General features: G+C 42.9%; 1 protein-coding gene across 1 annotated transcript; it reads right to left on the bottom strand.

Moving 5' to 3' along the window:
* Positions 1-3,333: 3,333 nt before the first annotated feature.
* LOC141049966 (olfactory receptor 6N1-like) lies at positions 3,334-16,010 on the bottom strand. The gene is made up of 3 exons (XM_073546808.1): positions 15,894-16,010; positions 12,048-12,950; positions 3,334-4,681 (listed from the first exon to the last, which is right to left on the bottom strand). The coding sequence occupies exons 1-3, from the start codon at positions 16,008-16,010 to the stop codon at positions 4,598-4,600; spliced, it is 1,104 nt and encodes a 367-aa protein (XP_073402909.1). The 3' UTR covers positions 3,334-4,597.
* Between the last annotated feature and the right edge of the window lie 1,639 nt (positions 16,011-17,649).

The following is a 17,649-nucleotide window of genomic DNA, read 5'->3' as shown; positions in this document are numbered from 1 at the left end:
TTTTGGTCAAAAAATTGCCACACTGCACTCTTCCTACTATGGTACAACATTTCAGGGCTTGCATGCTGTGCTAATTTGACTGTCTGGCCTAGCTGTCCTGCAACTCTTTTTGTTTTTTTAACACATTTTTGGACTGATACGGGCCTGCCAGATAACACCAGCTGCGATGTCGATACCTGCTGCGGATCCTCCTCCTCTTCTAAGTTATTGCCAGCGGCACCCTCTTCCCCCACTGGATGCCAATCCGGGTCAACAACTGGGTCATCCGTCACCTCCTCTTCAATTTCATGTGCACCTTCTTCTGTGTCAGCGTGTAAGGTGGAATAGTATGTGGGAAGGGGCACCTGAGTTTCATCAGGGTCACATTCTGGCTCAGTAGACTGGGAGCGCAATGTAGTCCTCTGGGTCAATGTACCAGCAGAATCGTCTAGCAGTGGCTGTGCATCAGTGCACTCCATGTCAGATTCATCTTGGACTGGGGAATTCAGGATTTGACTTGGTAACCCAGGGATGGTATGTGAAAAGAGCTCCTTGGAGTAATCTGAAGTGTGGGCTGCTGCATCCTTCACTTTTGGTGGGGGTGAAGAGAACAAGGAAAGGTGTTGTTCCTGACCAGAAGCCTGCACTGACGACTCAGTGCTTGCAGTTTTTGAAACTTCAGAAGAGGAGGCGATAGAGATGGAGTCTATTTCAGCAATGTAAGCCAAAACCTGTTCCTGATGCTCCGGCTTTAAAAGCGGTTTATCTACCTCCAGAAAAGCGAACCTTCAAGGCCTTCTGGAGCCAGACGATGACACAGGCTCAACACCTCCTGCCTTAGCTGTTATTGTGCTTTTGACATAACCAGCAGATGCACCACCACCACGATCAGTAACAGCTAGAGTTGAGCGACTTTGGTCGGATCGAGTTTCATGAAACAAAATTTGTTTCAGATGAAACTGGTCCGACTAGGGCAAAAAAAGTCGGAGTTTCGTCCGAAACCCGACCCCAATGCAAGTCAATGGGGAATAAAAGTCAGCATTGAGTGGTGAATGTCATCCGCTCAATGCCGACTTTTATTTCCCATTGACTTGCATTGGGGTCTGGTTTCGGACAAAACTCCGACTTTTTTTGCCCTAGTCGGACAAGTTTCATCTGAAACAAATTTTGTTTCATGAAACCCGATCCGACCAAAGTCGCTCAACTCTAGTAACAGCTGCTTCCCCCCCGTGCACGTCCGCGGTCTCTTCCACCATATTTCCTCATGTTTGGGAAAATGTACCAAAAATCACAGCAGATAAATGGTACTGTATGAGGAGCGTACAGCTGTATAAGGTGTAGGGAAAAATGTAAATCTCCTTATATATTTCCTTAGTCACAGAATCTCTCCCAGTATGTGTATGACCGTAATCCAACCAGCAGATATACGGTACTGTATCAGAAGCGGACAGCTCTATACGGTGTATGGAAATATGGAAATGTCCTTATAGGTTTTTACGGACACACACACTTAGTCTCTGTATGTATTTGACCGTAATCTAAATAGCAGCTATACAATACTGTTTGAGAAGTGGACAGCTCTATACGGTGTATGTGTGGAAAAATGTAAATCTCTGTCTATTTTTTTATGGAGTCTCACACACACACGCTGTCTCTGTATAGATTTGACCGCAATCCAAACAGCAGATATACGATACTGTTTGAGAAGCGGACAGCTCTATACGGTGTATGTATGGAAAAATTTAAATCTCCGCCTTTTTTTACGGAGTGTCACACACAGCATGTATTTGTCCGTGATACCACCCAGTACACGGTAGTGTGTGAGGAGCGTACACCTCTATACGGTGTGTGAAAAAATGAACGCTCGGTAACTGTGCAGAAAAAAAGAAAAGTAGGAGTGCTTTGAAAAAAGCAGTCTGCACAGCAGTGTGCACACAGCAATGCAGCTAGCAGGGAGCCTTATAAAGCAGCCTAATAACCAACAGAGCTGATGCACCAAAATATAGCCTCCCCTGTCACTGCACACTGACTGCACAGTGGCAATCGCTATCAGCAGAAGCACAGATTTTTTTTCTCTTTCCTGCCTAACACTCTCCCTATTCATAACCAGCTGCAGCAACCTCTCCCTATGCTGAGATCGGCAGAAGTAAATAAGCGGTCGGCGGTCAGGGCTTTTTATAGCCACTGTGACGCCACACAAAGCAAGCCAATCACTTGAATGCCCTTCTCTAAGATGGTGGTGGCCGCTGCCCATGTCATCGCGTTGCCCAAAGTGTGCGTCCTTGCTCATTGGCAGAGAAAAGGCGCTGAAAGCATTATGGGAAATTCAACTTTGGCGCTCAGGTTGATGACCTCATGGCGACTTCACGCTATGGTCGTGTTTCGCTCAGTGAAACCCGACTTTGGCGAAAGTCGGCGATTTTTGAATCTGACAGACCCGTTTCGCTCAACTCTACCCAGGACATTTGAGCACGATCAGCGACATTGAAGCAGAGGCCCGATCGCCGCTATGTGTCACACGTAGCGAGATCGCAGGCGAGATCGATGTTGCATCTCAAATCGGTGACATAACAGTGATCTCGCTATGTGAGATGGGGGCTTAAGATTGACTTGTACATACTGTGTATTTATCCTTGTTGATTGTTTGCTGATATGCTAATTGTGCATTATATTCTTTAGCCAGTTTGTTAACTTCGAAGGTAGATAAGGAAAAGGTGTGAGGGTGGACTGAATGAGACTGGGTAAATCTAAAAATAGATCACATGCCTCGGGTATAAAAAAAACTCAAGAGACAGAGAGAGCAGATCTGATCTTCATCACACAGAGCTACCAGTTGAACATTCTGCAAAACACTCAACGGACGAGAGATAGGACTATAGCCAATTCATCATGGCACCATCACGAGGGACACGGATCTATGTTTCTATAGGAATCAACCTATGGGGTTTTCGGCACCAGTTGGAAGGATACAGACCTGATCCAGTGATAATCGCTGCACCATGTATATGCTTGGAGAAAGCCAGGTTTGGGACCCGCTGGTCGCCTGGTTCCATGGAGATGATTGGATAAGCCAGGTGGTGACTCATGTCAACTGGCTTTGGATCTTGTATGTACTATATGGACTGTTCTTGGTCATCTCCCTACACTTGTTGTTACCTCTTCTCTGTGTGTGTATCACAGGTGGAATAGCAACCTGGGAGCTCTGACATCATGTCAACTGGCTTTGGACCTTATACGGACTCAATGGACTGTTCTTGGTCAACTCCCTATGCTTGTCGATATCTCTTCTCTGTGTGTGTATCACAGGTACTTAAAAGGAATATAGAGCGCACATAGGGTCTTATCCGAGATAAAAGGAATATTCGTGAGGGATAATCAAATTCACTCACCTATTATAGTTGTGTGAGACACAACCACTGCACTTAGCATTGGCGGCTGCTGCAAGCCCCGATGTGATGATCCTTTGCTAGGTGAAGAGAATGGGGCATCAAACTGCCCTGCTCGCCAGTCAGGATGATGTACCAGAGGAGTCAAAGTGGATGTAATAGAAAACAGACTTTATTTCTACGAGTTTCGTGGTGATCACACCACTTCCTCAGGACAGTCTATTTGTATCACAGCTGGGAGCTCTGACGTAACATCTACTATTATCCCGGTGAGTCAGCGGAAGGATGAGACCCTATAATGTGCACTATCTTGGGGTAATCGCTGGGATTGTTCTCTTTGCTATATGGTGTTGTGGTTCAATAAAGTATTGCCACACTGTTTTACCCTAACCCTGTGTTGTCTGTGTAGTGTACTGCCCATGGGAGATAGGCATTCGGTAGTATGAACCCTGGTCCATGCAGTCTTGCTAAAAGCAGCCGGGCCAGCAAATGAGAGCACCCACTGACCCAGTTTCTCCACAGATGGCCCTATAAAAATAGGCTTTGTGAGTTTCAGAGTCCTTCCTTCATAAATGAAACAGGATGTGTCTGATGATGTGATACACACCACATGGCCTGATAAGGTTGTAAAATGTTAAAATGACACTTCCCACTGAATGCTACTCTTGAACATAGCCCAAGTGGTGGAGGAACATATTTGTTTTGGGCGATTTATTTTGCCTTACATACAAATTATTACTCTGGAAAGGATGTTCCTTAATATATTCCCCAGGAAAATTCATTTTGGTTTCGTTTTTGTATGTTTTTTTGTGAGTCTGTAAAAGTGGCATAAGACTCTGACGACATTGATCACAGCAGTGACCTGGGAGTCAGAAATGCTTCCAGGGGTCTTCCCCATGACATTCCCATGGCATTTGAGCACTCTTCCTATTGATTTCTGCCATTTTTAGACCCTAAATAGACCCCCGGGGGGGGGCATGGCAAAAATGCTCTATTTACATTGGGCTCATTGCTTGTCGAGCATCCGAGCATTCCAATTTTCTCGACTTGAGCAACGAGCACCTGAGCATTTTAGTGCTCGCCCATCACTACTGATCACCGCTCACGAGGTTGGTGCAGTACTCAAAGTTCTCAAGAACCTCACAAATGTCAGCGTTCCACACCCACTCAACAGTTGTTATGTGTGGTGGCTGACTCAGTCTGACAGGCATGTTGAAGCTCATATTCAGATACTACTCTCTGCTGCTCACTAATCCTTGCCAACATATGATAGGTTGAGCTTCACCGCGTGGACTAATGTGGACAGCAGAAAGCAGGCTGTGACCCCAAAAACAGTGGGGAAAATGGCCTGGTGAGTGCTTGGTAGCAGGCAGTAGGAAATGTTTGGACTAATGCTTTGCGTAGGGCACTAACCCAAAAACAGTAGGGAAAATAGACCGGTGCTTTAAAAAAAGGCAGCACTGAATGCTATTACTCTGTGTGCTTTGCTTCTAACAAGAGCTGTTTTAATATGGACACTGGAAGAACACTTTAACCTCTCCCTACCTAATACACAATCTCTCCCTCCCCGTACTCTGACTTTGTTGTGTGTCTTCAGCTCTGAAAAGAGATATTTTTTGGTGGTACTATGGAGTTTGTGACCGTCTCCTTTAAACTGTCCCTGCTCGACTATCTCTCGCTCCCTACTCTACACTGATATAGTATACACTGCAGATAGCCCTGAAAGGGGCTCTTGTGTTATCAAGAGGACCAAAGACTCTTCCTAGTAACAGAGCGATCTGTCCCTATGCTTGCAGAATGCAGGCATCGGATGCAATGTACGCAAAATGGCAGCAGCACGGCTTAAATAGACCCTATGATGCTGGCGGCCAGCCAATCACAGTAGCGCCACAACCAAGAGGTCTGTGGTATTACTGTGATTGGTTAAGAAGCCCAGCATGTTTAGTGGCTGCAATGGAGGTGCCAAAACTGCAGGGCGGGACATCTGAATATAGCGAGACGAGTTCACAATTACTCGGAATGTAACGAGTAACCCGAATAATGTACTATCCGTGCGAATAGTAATGAGTAAACTCGCTCATCACTACACATCATACATCTACATAAACTTAGAACAGGTAATTTTATTGACTGAAAACTGCTAAAAATAATAACATATCCTATAAATCGGCAAGGTGGAAGGAAGAGCAAGGAAACTGATGAGGAGAGAACAACATTAAGTCTAATGTATATGTATATGTGGGGTAAAATAGTGAAAAAACTTTTTATTTCATAATTGTTTTTGAGTCTTTATGTTCATATTTGTTGAGTTCTAAGCTGTAAATTAGATTGATACCATTTCAAGATATGTCCAAAATTTTTATATCTTTTTAGAAGACTGTGAGTTGACTGACAAATGTAAATTTTTTCTTTTGCTTTATGTGTTGATTTATTTTCAATACTTCGGTATAGTCAAAATCACAATCTCTTCCAAAGGTCCCTGGCTGCCAAGGTAACACATAGGCACCCAGTGATTATATTGTAGTAAAGGAATGGAATCATTTACGTACCAATGTAAGTGACTGACTGCTTCAGCCAAATGGTTAAAGGGTCAGCACAAACTAAGTCCGGCAGCTTGGGGCTTCTGGGGGGACAATCATTTCAATGCGTCTTCCCACCTGCATGTTGTCCGTGCCTCCATCCACCTTTTCTTTGATTGACAGCTCTGACTTCATAAAGCCAACAAAGGGTGGAGATCAATCAATCAATCAATCAAATTTATTATCGCCAAGTACATATTACATATATACAAGGAATTCTTTGTGGCAAAGAGGCAACATAATATATAACAACAGATACAACAAGTAACATCTAACAAGATACAGTATATAGTCTACACATGACGATTTAATTGTTGAACAGAGAGTGGATAGAAGCTGTTCATATGGCGGTTGGTGCTGCATTTGGGGACTCTGAAGCGACGTCCTGAAGGGAGTAGTTGGAATGAGGAGTGTCCCGGGTGAGAGGGATCGGATGAAATTTTCAATGCGTGGGATCGAATACTCTTATCATAAAGATCCTGGATTTTAGGCAGGGGGGAGCCTATAATTCTCTCTGCTGTTCTGAAAGTCCTTTGTAAGCGGAGTTTGTGATGTGCAGTGGCTCCCCCATACCAGACTATCAGAGAGGAACAAATCACAGATCTGATGACAGCATTAAAGAATAAGATCAGCAGATTCTTAGACAAACCATATCTTTTCAGCTGACGCAGGAAGAACATCATCTGTTGTGCTTTTCTTATAACAGCATCCACGTTTTTCCCCCATTTAAGATCATGAGAGATGATAACACCAAGGAATTTGGTCTCTGTGACCCTAAGAACCACTTCGTCATGGATGTAGATTGGAAGTATCTCATGTTGATCTTTCCTAAAATCCACAACCATCTCAGCAGTTTTTTTAGTGTTGAGTACAAGATTATTGGCTTTACACCAGTCACATATTCTTTCCACCTCACTCCGATACAAGTCTTCAGCATTTCCCCTGATGAGACCAATCAGTGTCATATCATCGGCAAATTTCAAGATTTTTACTGAGTCTGCTGAAGAGATGCAATCATTCGTATAGAGAGAAAACAGTAACGGGGACAAAACACACCCCTGAGGTGCCCCGATGTTTGTGACCAAGGTGTCCGAAGTGAATGGTCCAACTTTTACACTCTGTATCCTGGCTGTCAGGAAGTTATAAATCCACAAGCATAAGTTGAGAGGGACTCCAAGAGCTACCATTTTCTTATGAAGTAAATTCGGATCAATGGTATTGAACGCTGAGCTAAAGTCCATGAAAAGAATCCGGACATATGAGTGCCGTTCATCTGTATGATCCAAAATGTACTTCAGTGCCAGATTGACAGTGTCGTTTGCAGAACGATTCTCCTTATAGGCAAACTGAAGCGGGTCCCATAGCTTCTGCGTTAATTTTATCAGGTGGGACATCATAATTCTTTCGAAGACTTTCATAGCTACAGATGTGAGTGCTACTGGTCTATAGTCGTTCAACTCAGAGGATCCCACTTTCTTGGGGACAGGGATAATTGTGGAATTTTTCCAACACTGAGGTACAACACACTCTTTCAGTGACACATTGTATATATTTGTCAGTATAGGGGCAAGCTGGGTAGCACATACTTTCAGACACATTGGAGATACACCATCAGGGCCAGGTGCCTTTTTGACCTTAAGTCCCTTCAGGATGCGTATCACCTCTGCCTCGGAGATCACTACTTGGGTGTTGCACAATGAATGATCTTTATATGAACAGACTGAGGAGCTTAGAGATGAATAGCCACTGTGTGTAGAGCTTGCCTCAAATCTGCAGTAGAATTCATTTAACTCTGCTGCCAGACTTCTGCTGGGGTTCACTATAGTGGGGTGGCTTTTATAATTGGTGACCTCTCTTAATCCTCTCCAAGCAGATCTAGTATCTTTTGATGAGAACCTTTCCTCCAGAATCTTTGCATACTCGTGTTTGGCTAACTTGATCTCTTTAGATAGCGAGTTCCTACGTTTCTTGAATTCAGTAATATCGCCTGCTTTATAAGCCTCCTCTTTTCTCTTACGGATCAACCTGACTTTATTTGTAAACCACGGCTTGTTGTTTCCCCGAAAGTGGACAGATTTGGATGGAATAAACGTGTCTTCACAAAAACGGATATATGAGGACACTGCATCAACCCATTCATCCAGACCCGAGCATGTTTCCTGGAATACCTCCCAGTCCGTGCATTCAAAGCATGCTTGTAGTTGCAATTTTGCCTCCTCAGACCATGTCTTCTTTGTATAAACTGTAGATTTGGATGTTTTCAACCTTTGCCTGTAGGCTGGAATTAAATGAATTAGACAATGATCTGAAAAGCCCACTGCTGCTCTCCTCACTGCCCTGTAGGCCCCTTTTAAGACAGTATAGCAGTGATCAAGCGTATTGTTCTCTCTCGTGAAGCAGTTTATATGTTGAGTAAATTTGGGGAGATCCAGGTTGAGTTTTCCTTTGTTAAAGTCCCCCATTACAATCACAAATGCTTCAGGAGATCCTTTCTCCCATTCTGATATTTTGCAAGCTAATTCACCAATAGCAGCTTTAACAGATGCTTGAGGGGGAATATATACTGCAACCAGAAGCATAGATGAAAACTCTCTTGGAGCGTAAAATGGTCTACAATTGAGTGCAAGGAACTCTAGATCTGGAGAGCAACCTTTTCCCAGTATGTTAACATCACAGCACCAGCTAGTGTTGATGTAGAGACATACCCCACCCCCCCTTTGTTTACCTGAAGCTACACAATCACGGTCAGCTCTGCAGATAACAAAACCAGGTAGATCCAGACTACAATCAGGGATGGTCTCATTCAACCAGGTCTCAGTAAAACAAAGAGCAGCTGAATTGGCCATATCAGATCTCATGTTACAAAGTAAGTTCAGTTCCTCCATTTTGTTAGATAAGGAACGGACATTAGCCAAGTGGAGTGAAGGAAGAGCTGTTCTGAACCCTCTCCTCCGAAGGTGTGCCAGGACTTCTCCTCTCCTACCTCTCTTGCAGTACACCTCCACAGGTTTCACAGAAGTAATGGATTTTATGTACTCAATTGTTGAATTAGCAATCATGCTCCAAGAAGGGGAGTCCATGAGAAATTGCGGATGATTCCAGAATAATAAATCGTCCCTTGAAATCATAAGAGTAGGTTTACAGAGTGCAGTGGCCATGACTACACTCAGCTTGTAGCTATAAAGACTGAACAGTCACAGCTTAGCAGAGTTAAATGTACAACTTTCCATAAAGGGTGCTCCCAGCACTGCTGGGGGGGAGGGCATGGGTGCAACAAGACAGGGACATCAGGGGACACGCCAACAGTCAGTCCAAACCTGCCCAGCTCACCCTTTCAGCTCCACCTGGATCACAAGATCTCCAGAACATCTCCAGCACCGCACACTCCACCAGCTTTCCTATCCCGGGATCATCTGCATGCTGGAAATGGGTACAAGGCAGGTAGCCAGCAGCTTCACTCTCTCCCAGCTGAAACCAGGCACGGAGCTCCACGAGGACAGAAAGACACCGGTCCCAGCTCGTCGCAGTCTCCACACTACTCCCAGCTCTGCCGAATCCTGTAGCCCTACAGCTCCATGTGGACCACAAGATCTCCAGAACAACTCCAGCACCGCACACTCCACCAGGTTTCCTATCCTGGGATCATGTGCATGCTGGAAATGGGTATAAGGCAGGCAGCCAGCAGCTTCACTCTCTCCCAGCTGAATCCAGGCACGGAGCTCCACGAGGACAGAAAGACACCGGTCCATTAACAATTAAACGGGGTAAAAAACTAAAAAACTCAGGAGCCTCATGCCAGAGCAGCCATCTCTCGGCGCTCCTCCCCCTGCATATGGAGATGGAGGGAAACTAAGCAGATGGGATGGTGTGTATAAATGATTAGCCCCTTCGTGAAGCACCGAGCACCCGTAATTGGTTGAACAGTCATTCTGTGCTGACAGAGTCCGTTTCAACAGCTGCTCTGATTTCTGCTGGTGAAGCAGATGCAGACTGGATAAAACAACCGGCACCTGCCCTGTATGGAGCGGAGTCAGCTCTCCAGCCCTTTTAATACCCGTGCACACTGTTTATCATACACAGATTTTTTCACACTTACTTTTATTTGAATTTGGTTGTAGAGTAACCGTCATTTTTGGCCATAAATCAATACTACAAGTGAAAACGAGAAACTTTGTAAAATATCTTTTTGGAGGAATCCGCGTCTTTCTTCTCTTGGGCTGGTCATTTAGTCTCAAAATATTCAATTCTTGCGTTTTCAAACTGAGCACTTGAACACTAGAGTCACCAACTGGAAGCAGTGATCACTAAAGTTCAAGTCCTCGTCCTCTCTGAAGAGACAATTTGCATATTTAATTTCCCAGGTGAGCATGCCTGACACAGCAAGCTTGACATGTCACTCTCCACAAGGGGAAAAATTACCCCTAAGGCCAAAGTTATACTATTGTATAAGGCCTGTTTCACACTTACGTTTTTGTTCTCAGTTGTAATCCGCCAAAATGGCGAAGAACGGATCAGTAGGCGTCGAAATACCAACGGGAGCCACCGGACCATTGGTGCGCCGGGATCCGCCGATCCGGGAAAGTTAAAGGAGCCACGCTGAAAAAAAAAATATACTGCCGATATCGCGGGACGAGAGCCGGGACATCGCGGGACGAGAGCCGGGACATTGCAGGACGAGAGGCGGGACATATCGGGACGAGAGCTGGGACATCGTCAGGCAGAGAAGAGAGAGAGAGATTTTCTCCAGCAGCCAGATTGGATTCAGGGTTAAATGTGTAGCAAAATGCAAAAATGTGGATCCAGCCACCAAAAAAACGTTGCATTGTCCGTCCGGAGATGTCAGCGGATGCCATAATTTTGGCTGATCTGACGACATACGGATGCCACGGATGAGTGTGAGTCAAAATACGCCAATAATGCATATCAATGGGGAAAAAACAGATCCGCCAAAAAAATGGCGGATTTTGACTGATAGTGACAAACGGATGTGTGAAACAGGCCTAACATGGCCGCGTGCTATGCGATAAAACATTGTATAGCACTCTGCCCAGTTTTATACTATGGGGCAGATCACATCTGCTAATAATTTCTCATGCCGATTCGGCATGAGATAACTATTGCAGCATGCGGACAGGATGCTTTTTTCAGGGATACTATTTTTATTTACCTAGCTCTTTATAATCATGTTTTGTTTTACCTTTTGTTTGGGCTTTATGCTAAAAAACAGTTTTCGCCATTTTTTTATTGTTTTCACTGTAGTGGTTAAAAAGTGTGACAGTATTATAGATTAGTTTGTTCTGCATGCACTAAAAATCAAAAATTTGTACTTTATTTCAATCATTTTTATTAAAATATGCAAATTTATTCTAGGAAATTTTTTTCGGGATTTTTTTAATTGTTTATTTTTTTTTTTCATTTTTTTTGCACTTATTTTATTTTTCGCTTAGTCTCCCTATGGGACTTCATCTTTTATTTGTCCGATCACAGGTCTAATGTATTGCAATACACATGCAGTGGAATTCATTAGACCTGTCAGTCTTAAGGCCCCGTCACACATAACGACTCACCAGCGATCCCGACAATGATATCAACGTGTCATGATCGCTGGTAAGCCGTCAAACTGACAGCTTCACCAGCGATCAGCACAGCGACGCCGAGTGCGCGGCGTCGCAGTGTTCGTTAGTTACCAGCACGCTGATGCAGGGAACTGGTAACTAACGTACACATCTGGTTTCTAAGGGACGCCCGTCCCTTGGATACCCGATGTGTACGTTAGATACCGGCTGATCGCTGGTCTCCCGCCTGTCACATGCAGCGATGCGTGCTGGCCAGCGGGAGCCCAGCGACCAAAGAAAAGTCCAGGGCTTTCCTACGGCGATCAGCGATACCGGCAGGGGGGCCAGTCGCTAGTCAGTGTCACACACAGCGATCTCGCTGGGCCCTTACACTGAACACCTTGATTATTGCAGTTTCTAATCGGCCACCAAAGCAAACAGAGTCAGATGTCCTTATTTGCTCTGCATGGAGTCCCCACAGTTGCATTGTGGGGTTGTAAATGCAGTTACATGAGCTGTCGTTTTCAGTGCATTCTGGCCATTTTTTTTCTTTGCGTGATTCTTTTTATCTCCTCATTTCTCAAACTGTATATTATAGGATTGACTAAAGGAGTAAACACAGTATATAGCAGTGATAGGACTTTACTGATGGTTGATGATTGCCCTTTAGATGGGACAATATAGACACTAAATATAGACCCATAGAATATGGAGACCACAATGAGGTGGGAGCTACAGGTGGAGAAGGCTTTCTGTCTACCGGTACTGGATGGGATTGTTAATACTGTTATGACAATATAAATATAAGATACTATGATGATGGTGGTGGGAACAAAGATTGATGGAATGCCTACTAAAAAAATCTCCAAGTGGACAATGTAGGTATCAGAACAGGCAAGTTCTGTTATGGGGACAATATCACAAAAAAGATAGTCAATGGTATTTGGCCCACAAAAAATAAGCTTTGGTATTGTTATGATATAAGTTAGAACCAAAAATGATCCAAACACCCAACAGATGATAGATAGCAACACGCAGAGTCCACTTGTCATGATGGAAGTGTACCGTAGAGGATTACAGATGGCCACATATCTATCAAAAGCCATCACTGTTAGGAGAAGACATTCAGCTGCATCTGAGGCACCAAATAAATAGCATTGAGTGATGCAGTCTAAAAAACTGATGGTTCCTCCATTATTCAGGAGGACTTGCAGCGTTTTGGGGATGATATCTGTGGCTAACAAGATGTCACTGATGGACAATTGCAAGATGAAGAAATACATTGGAGTGTGGAGGTTCTTGCTGGTGGACACCACAGTGATGATGAGAACATTTCCACACAATATCAGGCAATAGATTACAAGGAATAAGATGAAAAGGAGAATTCTTACACCTCCAATGACTTGAAATCCTAAGAGAATGAAGTCTTTAACCACTGTCTTGTTGTTGTCCTGCACATAGAGAGCAATAATAGATTTAGCATGTGTGAAAAATCCTAGACATTAAATTTTCAGCGACTTTAAAGCATAATGTTTAAAAGTTATTAAAAATAGGTGTATTGCAGACAGTGTATCATGGTAACTTAAAGGGGTTGTTCCAGTATATTAAAATTTTGCCCATGGCTGCAAATTTCTTAGCAAAATACAGACCACTGTGTATTAACATTTTATGGGTCCCCCAACAATGCTGAGATCACCTAAGAGCGTGGTAGTCAATTAGTGCGCTCAATATCGGTTATCGGGCCTTAGTTTGCAGATGCATCACTCTGTTCAGATCTACTGACTTCACTGATGTGTCTTGTAGTGCATTTGTTCCAAGATCTGGGCAGGTAAGTGTTGCTGCCTTTTGTCTGCTGTTTATATTGGACTGTAGATGTCATGTCAGAACAGCAGCCAATTCAAGACACTGTACTCAGAGTGGAAATAAATGGCTGCACATACAATTGGAAGGGCATTTCAAGTAGGGTACCACAAGGCTCTGTACTGGCCCTAGTGTTGGTGAACATTTTTATAAACTATCTAGATATGGTAACTGAAGGTAAACTAATTAAATTTGCAGACGATGCAAAGCTAAAGGGGGCTTTACACATAGCGATATCGCTAAAGCGTCACCAATTTTGTGATGCAGCAGCGATCACGTGATTCTTACCTCCGACAGGCTCCCCTGCTGGCTATCGCTGATAGCGCAAGATCGTCCACGTCCATTTCTCGTCGTCGGCTTCCTGCTGGAGCCGACGAGCGAACTATGGACGCGGGCGGAAGACGGCGGTCATTGCTTCGTCTGAAAGGTAAGTACGACCGCCGAGCATCGCTACATCGTTGGTGAGATCTGCCTGTGTGGCAGTTCACTATCGACCATTTAGTGATGCACCAGCGATCCTGACCGGGTCGTATCGTGGTCGGGATCGCTGGTGCACCACTAAGTGTAAAGGGGCCCTAAAAAAGATAGTTAACACTAGAGAAGGCAGTGAAAGGATTCAGATGGATCTAGATAAGCTTGAACAATTGGCAGCAACTAATAGAATGGTATTTATCAGGAAGAAATATGAGATTCTACATCTGGGCAAGAAAAACTAAAATGACTTCTTCACAATGGGAGGAATAGAACAAAGCAACAGCATGTGTGAAAAAGACTTGGGTATACTAATAGATCATACCGTACACATGAGTCAACAGTGTGTTGCAGTAGCAAAAAAAGACAAATACAATTCTAGGATGTATTAATCGAAGCATAGCGTCTAGATCTTGTGAAGTAATTATCCCCCTATACTCCTCCTTGGTCAGGCATCACCTGTAATACTGTGTCCAGTTCTGGTCACCGCAATTTCAAAAAGACATTGAAAAACTGTATCAAGTTCAGAGAAGAGATATCAGGATTGTGAGTGGACTGCAAATCCCAGAAGGGAAAAAAGTGTTTGATACACTGTCAATTTTTACCACTTACAAAGAATTTATTTTACTCATTTATATAGCACCATTAATTCCACAGCGCTTTACAGAAATTATCAGCACTGTCCTCAAAGGGGCTCACAATCTAAGTTCCCTATCAGTATGTCTTTGAAATGTGGGAGAAAACCAGAGTAACCGGAGGAAACCCAGCAAACACAGGGAGAACATACAAACTCCTTGCAGATGTTTTCCATGGTGGGATTTGAACCCCGGATCCCAGCGCTGCAGTGCTATCCACTGAGCCACCGTGCCAGAGATGGAGAAGTATGTAATTTTTATCACATGTGCACTTCAACTATTTTTTACAGGAATTAAGCATTTGGTCACATACCAGCTAAAAAGATTGTACATATTAGTCTTTTTGAGCTTACAAATTTTGTAACAGCTACAATTCTTTCCTGTATGAGCATGCCATTACCAGATTACCAGAGTAAATTGGTTGACTTTTTTTTGCATAACATTTTTGTACCATTTTATATTTCTTAGATTGTTTTTTATTTAGTTTCACATCACTTATTAATAGTATGATATCAAAAGGTAATGTTTCCTTTCAGCGGAATTTTTGCCCTGGCTGCAGTTTGCTAAACAAACTCAAACCCCAATAAACTCAATTACCTGGAAACCATGGCAAGCGTTTGTCACTGTTATTGGTGCATTTATAGAATCATAGAATCGTAGAGTTGGAAGGGACCTCCTGGGCCATCTGGTCCAACCCCCTTCTCAAAGCAGGATGCACTAAATCATGCCAGTCAGATGTCTGTCCAGCCTCTGTGTGAAGACTTCTATTGAAGGAGAACTCACCACCTCTCGTGGCAGCCTGTTCCACTCATTGATCACTCTAAGACTGTGTGCACACACAGCGTTTTTTTAGCATTTTTTTTGTGGATTTGCCAATAAATCCGCTATAAAAATGCTAAAAATAAGCTTCCCATTCATTTCTATGCATTTTGCACTTTTTGTGCATATTGATGCTTTTTTTACTGTGAAAAAAACACTTTGCGGTAAAAAAAACGCAGCATGCTCATCAATTTCACGGATTTTTCCACATTTTAGGCCATTTCTATGGGTCTGGAACCGTACACAAAAAAACGCATAAAAAGCCGCGCATTTTTTGTGCAAAAACCACGCAAAAAATGAGCGGAAAATGCGCAGAAAAAACGCGTGGTTCCTGGGAGGGGAGTCCAGTTTTTAAGCAGAAATTTTCTGCTACGTGTGCACATAGCCTAACTGTCAAAAAGTTTTTTCTAATATCTAATCTGTGTCTCCTCCCATTCAGTTTCATCCCATTGCTTCTAGTCTTTCCTTGTGCAAATGAGAATAAAGTTGATCCTTCTACAATGTGACAGCCCTTGAGATGTTTGTAGACAGCTATTAAGTCTTCTCTTAGCCTTCTTTTTAGGATGGAAACCATCCTCAGATTTTTTAACCATTCCTCGCAGAATATACATCAGGGAAAATAAGTATTTGATACACATCCAAGTTTGCAGACCTCTCCATTCCAGCCTTGTGCAATTCAATAATTTTGGCGCTGGTGTCCTTAAACAGCTCTTTGGTCTTGGCCATGGTGGAGAAGTTGGAGTGTGAGTGAGTGTGTGGACAGTTGTCTTTTATACAGGTAATGAGTGCAGAGTAGGAGGCTTCTTAAAGGAAAATAAACAGGTCTGTGAGAGGCAGAATTCTTGCTGATCGGCAGGTGATGAAATACTTATTTCATGCAATAAATCACAATTTAGTTATTTTACAATCATATATTGAGATATTTTCAAGCATTTATTTTTAGACTCTGTTTCTCGCAGTTGATGTGAACCTATTATAAGAATTACAGAACTCTCCATTCTTTGTAGGTGGGAAATCTTGCAAAATCGGAAGTGTATCAAATACTTATTTTCCCCCACTGCACCACACTGCTGAAGCATCAAACAGAGGGCTAATGTTTTTTTTTTTGTGTGACTGCTTCCCCATAATACCATGCAACTATCATATATAGCGGATTATTGCACCTTGTACAGTTAGTGGCCAGCATCTGGACCATCACAGATCAGCGATTCCCAGCAGAGCACAGACTGTACTCTTTAGAGACACTTGGCAAGTTATTCCCCTCTGTAGAGTGCAACCTTTTATGGTCAGCAGGGTCGACCCTCACACTCCCTCTAAATTGTACAGTGTAAGCACCTACAATCAGTGGGTTTCTCTCTCTCTCTCTCTCTCTCTCTCTCCTCTCCACCATTTGTATTTTCTGAAGAACTGCAAGCTTTCACTATTAAGATTTACTCAAATTTATTTTCCACCAATTCATTTTTTTTCAGTAGGAAATTTGATGACTTTGTGAAATTTGACATTCAAAAGATCCATTCATCTGTACGAATCTATTGTTTGGTTTTTTTTAGATTACTCTCTTTACATTACAGGAATTACATTTTTATTTTTGTGCTCATTTACGTTTTGTTTTTATTTTTCAATTTTTTTTTTATTAAACTGAACCTCAGATATTTAACAGTTAATTAATCAATTCTAGTAAAATTCTAGCTTCCATAAGTGCTAAATGTCCAACTGGGGGTCTGTATGTGGGGGAGACAGGGCAAAAGCTTAGAACAAGGATGAATGCTCATTGTCACACAAGAAGAGAAAAAAGAATGGATCTACCTGTGGCAAAACATTTTTGTATGCCTGATCACATCACCATGGATATGAAATTACTGGTATTGAAAGGTAACTTCACATCTCAGAGAGACAGGAGGGTCTGGGAGTATAAATTTATGACGACCTTTGACACTCTCAGTGCAGCAATGAATGTGTCGCATGGATTTATGTCTTTTTACATCAATTAAGGAATTTGCTCCTAAGACCTTGTGGGGGCATCAAAACACAGTACCAGACCCCAATCAGAGGACAATGAAACATCCAGACTCCTTATCTATGAACTGTTCCAATATTTATACTTATCTCTCTCCCACAATGACTTTTCCGCTTCACATCACTTGTCTTATCTATTGCATTATTTCTGTGCTGTCTTGTGTATAAATATGTGATTCTTCAGATGTTGTATTAGTCTAGCCTGATGAAGAGACCTGAGTAGTCTCGAAAGCTTGCAATGTGTCACCATCTTTTCAGTTAGAAATTAAAAGGTATCAACCACTGAGGACTCTCAATTCTGAATATTTTTTTAGCTTCAATAAGTGTCTTTTATGGCATTGTAAGCCTA

The sequence above is a fragment of the Dendrobates tinctorius genome, unplaced genomic scaffold (assembly GCF_039654945.1).
Source record: "Dendrobates tinctorius isolate UK_male_01 unplaced genomic scaffold, ASM3965494v1 ptg000151l, whole genome shotgun sequence".
Classification (NCBI taxonomy): Eukaryota; Metazoa; Chordata; class Amphibia; order Anura; family Dendrobatidae; genus Dendrobates; species Dendrobates tinctorius.
The sequence above is the reverse complement of the archived record's forward strand: the minus strand, read 5'-3'. Positions and strand labels throughout refer to the sequence as shown.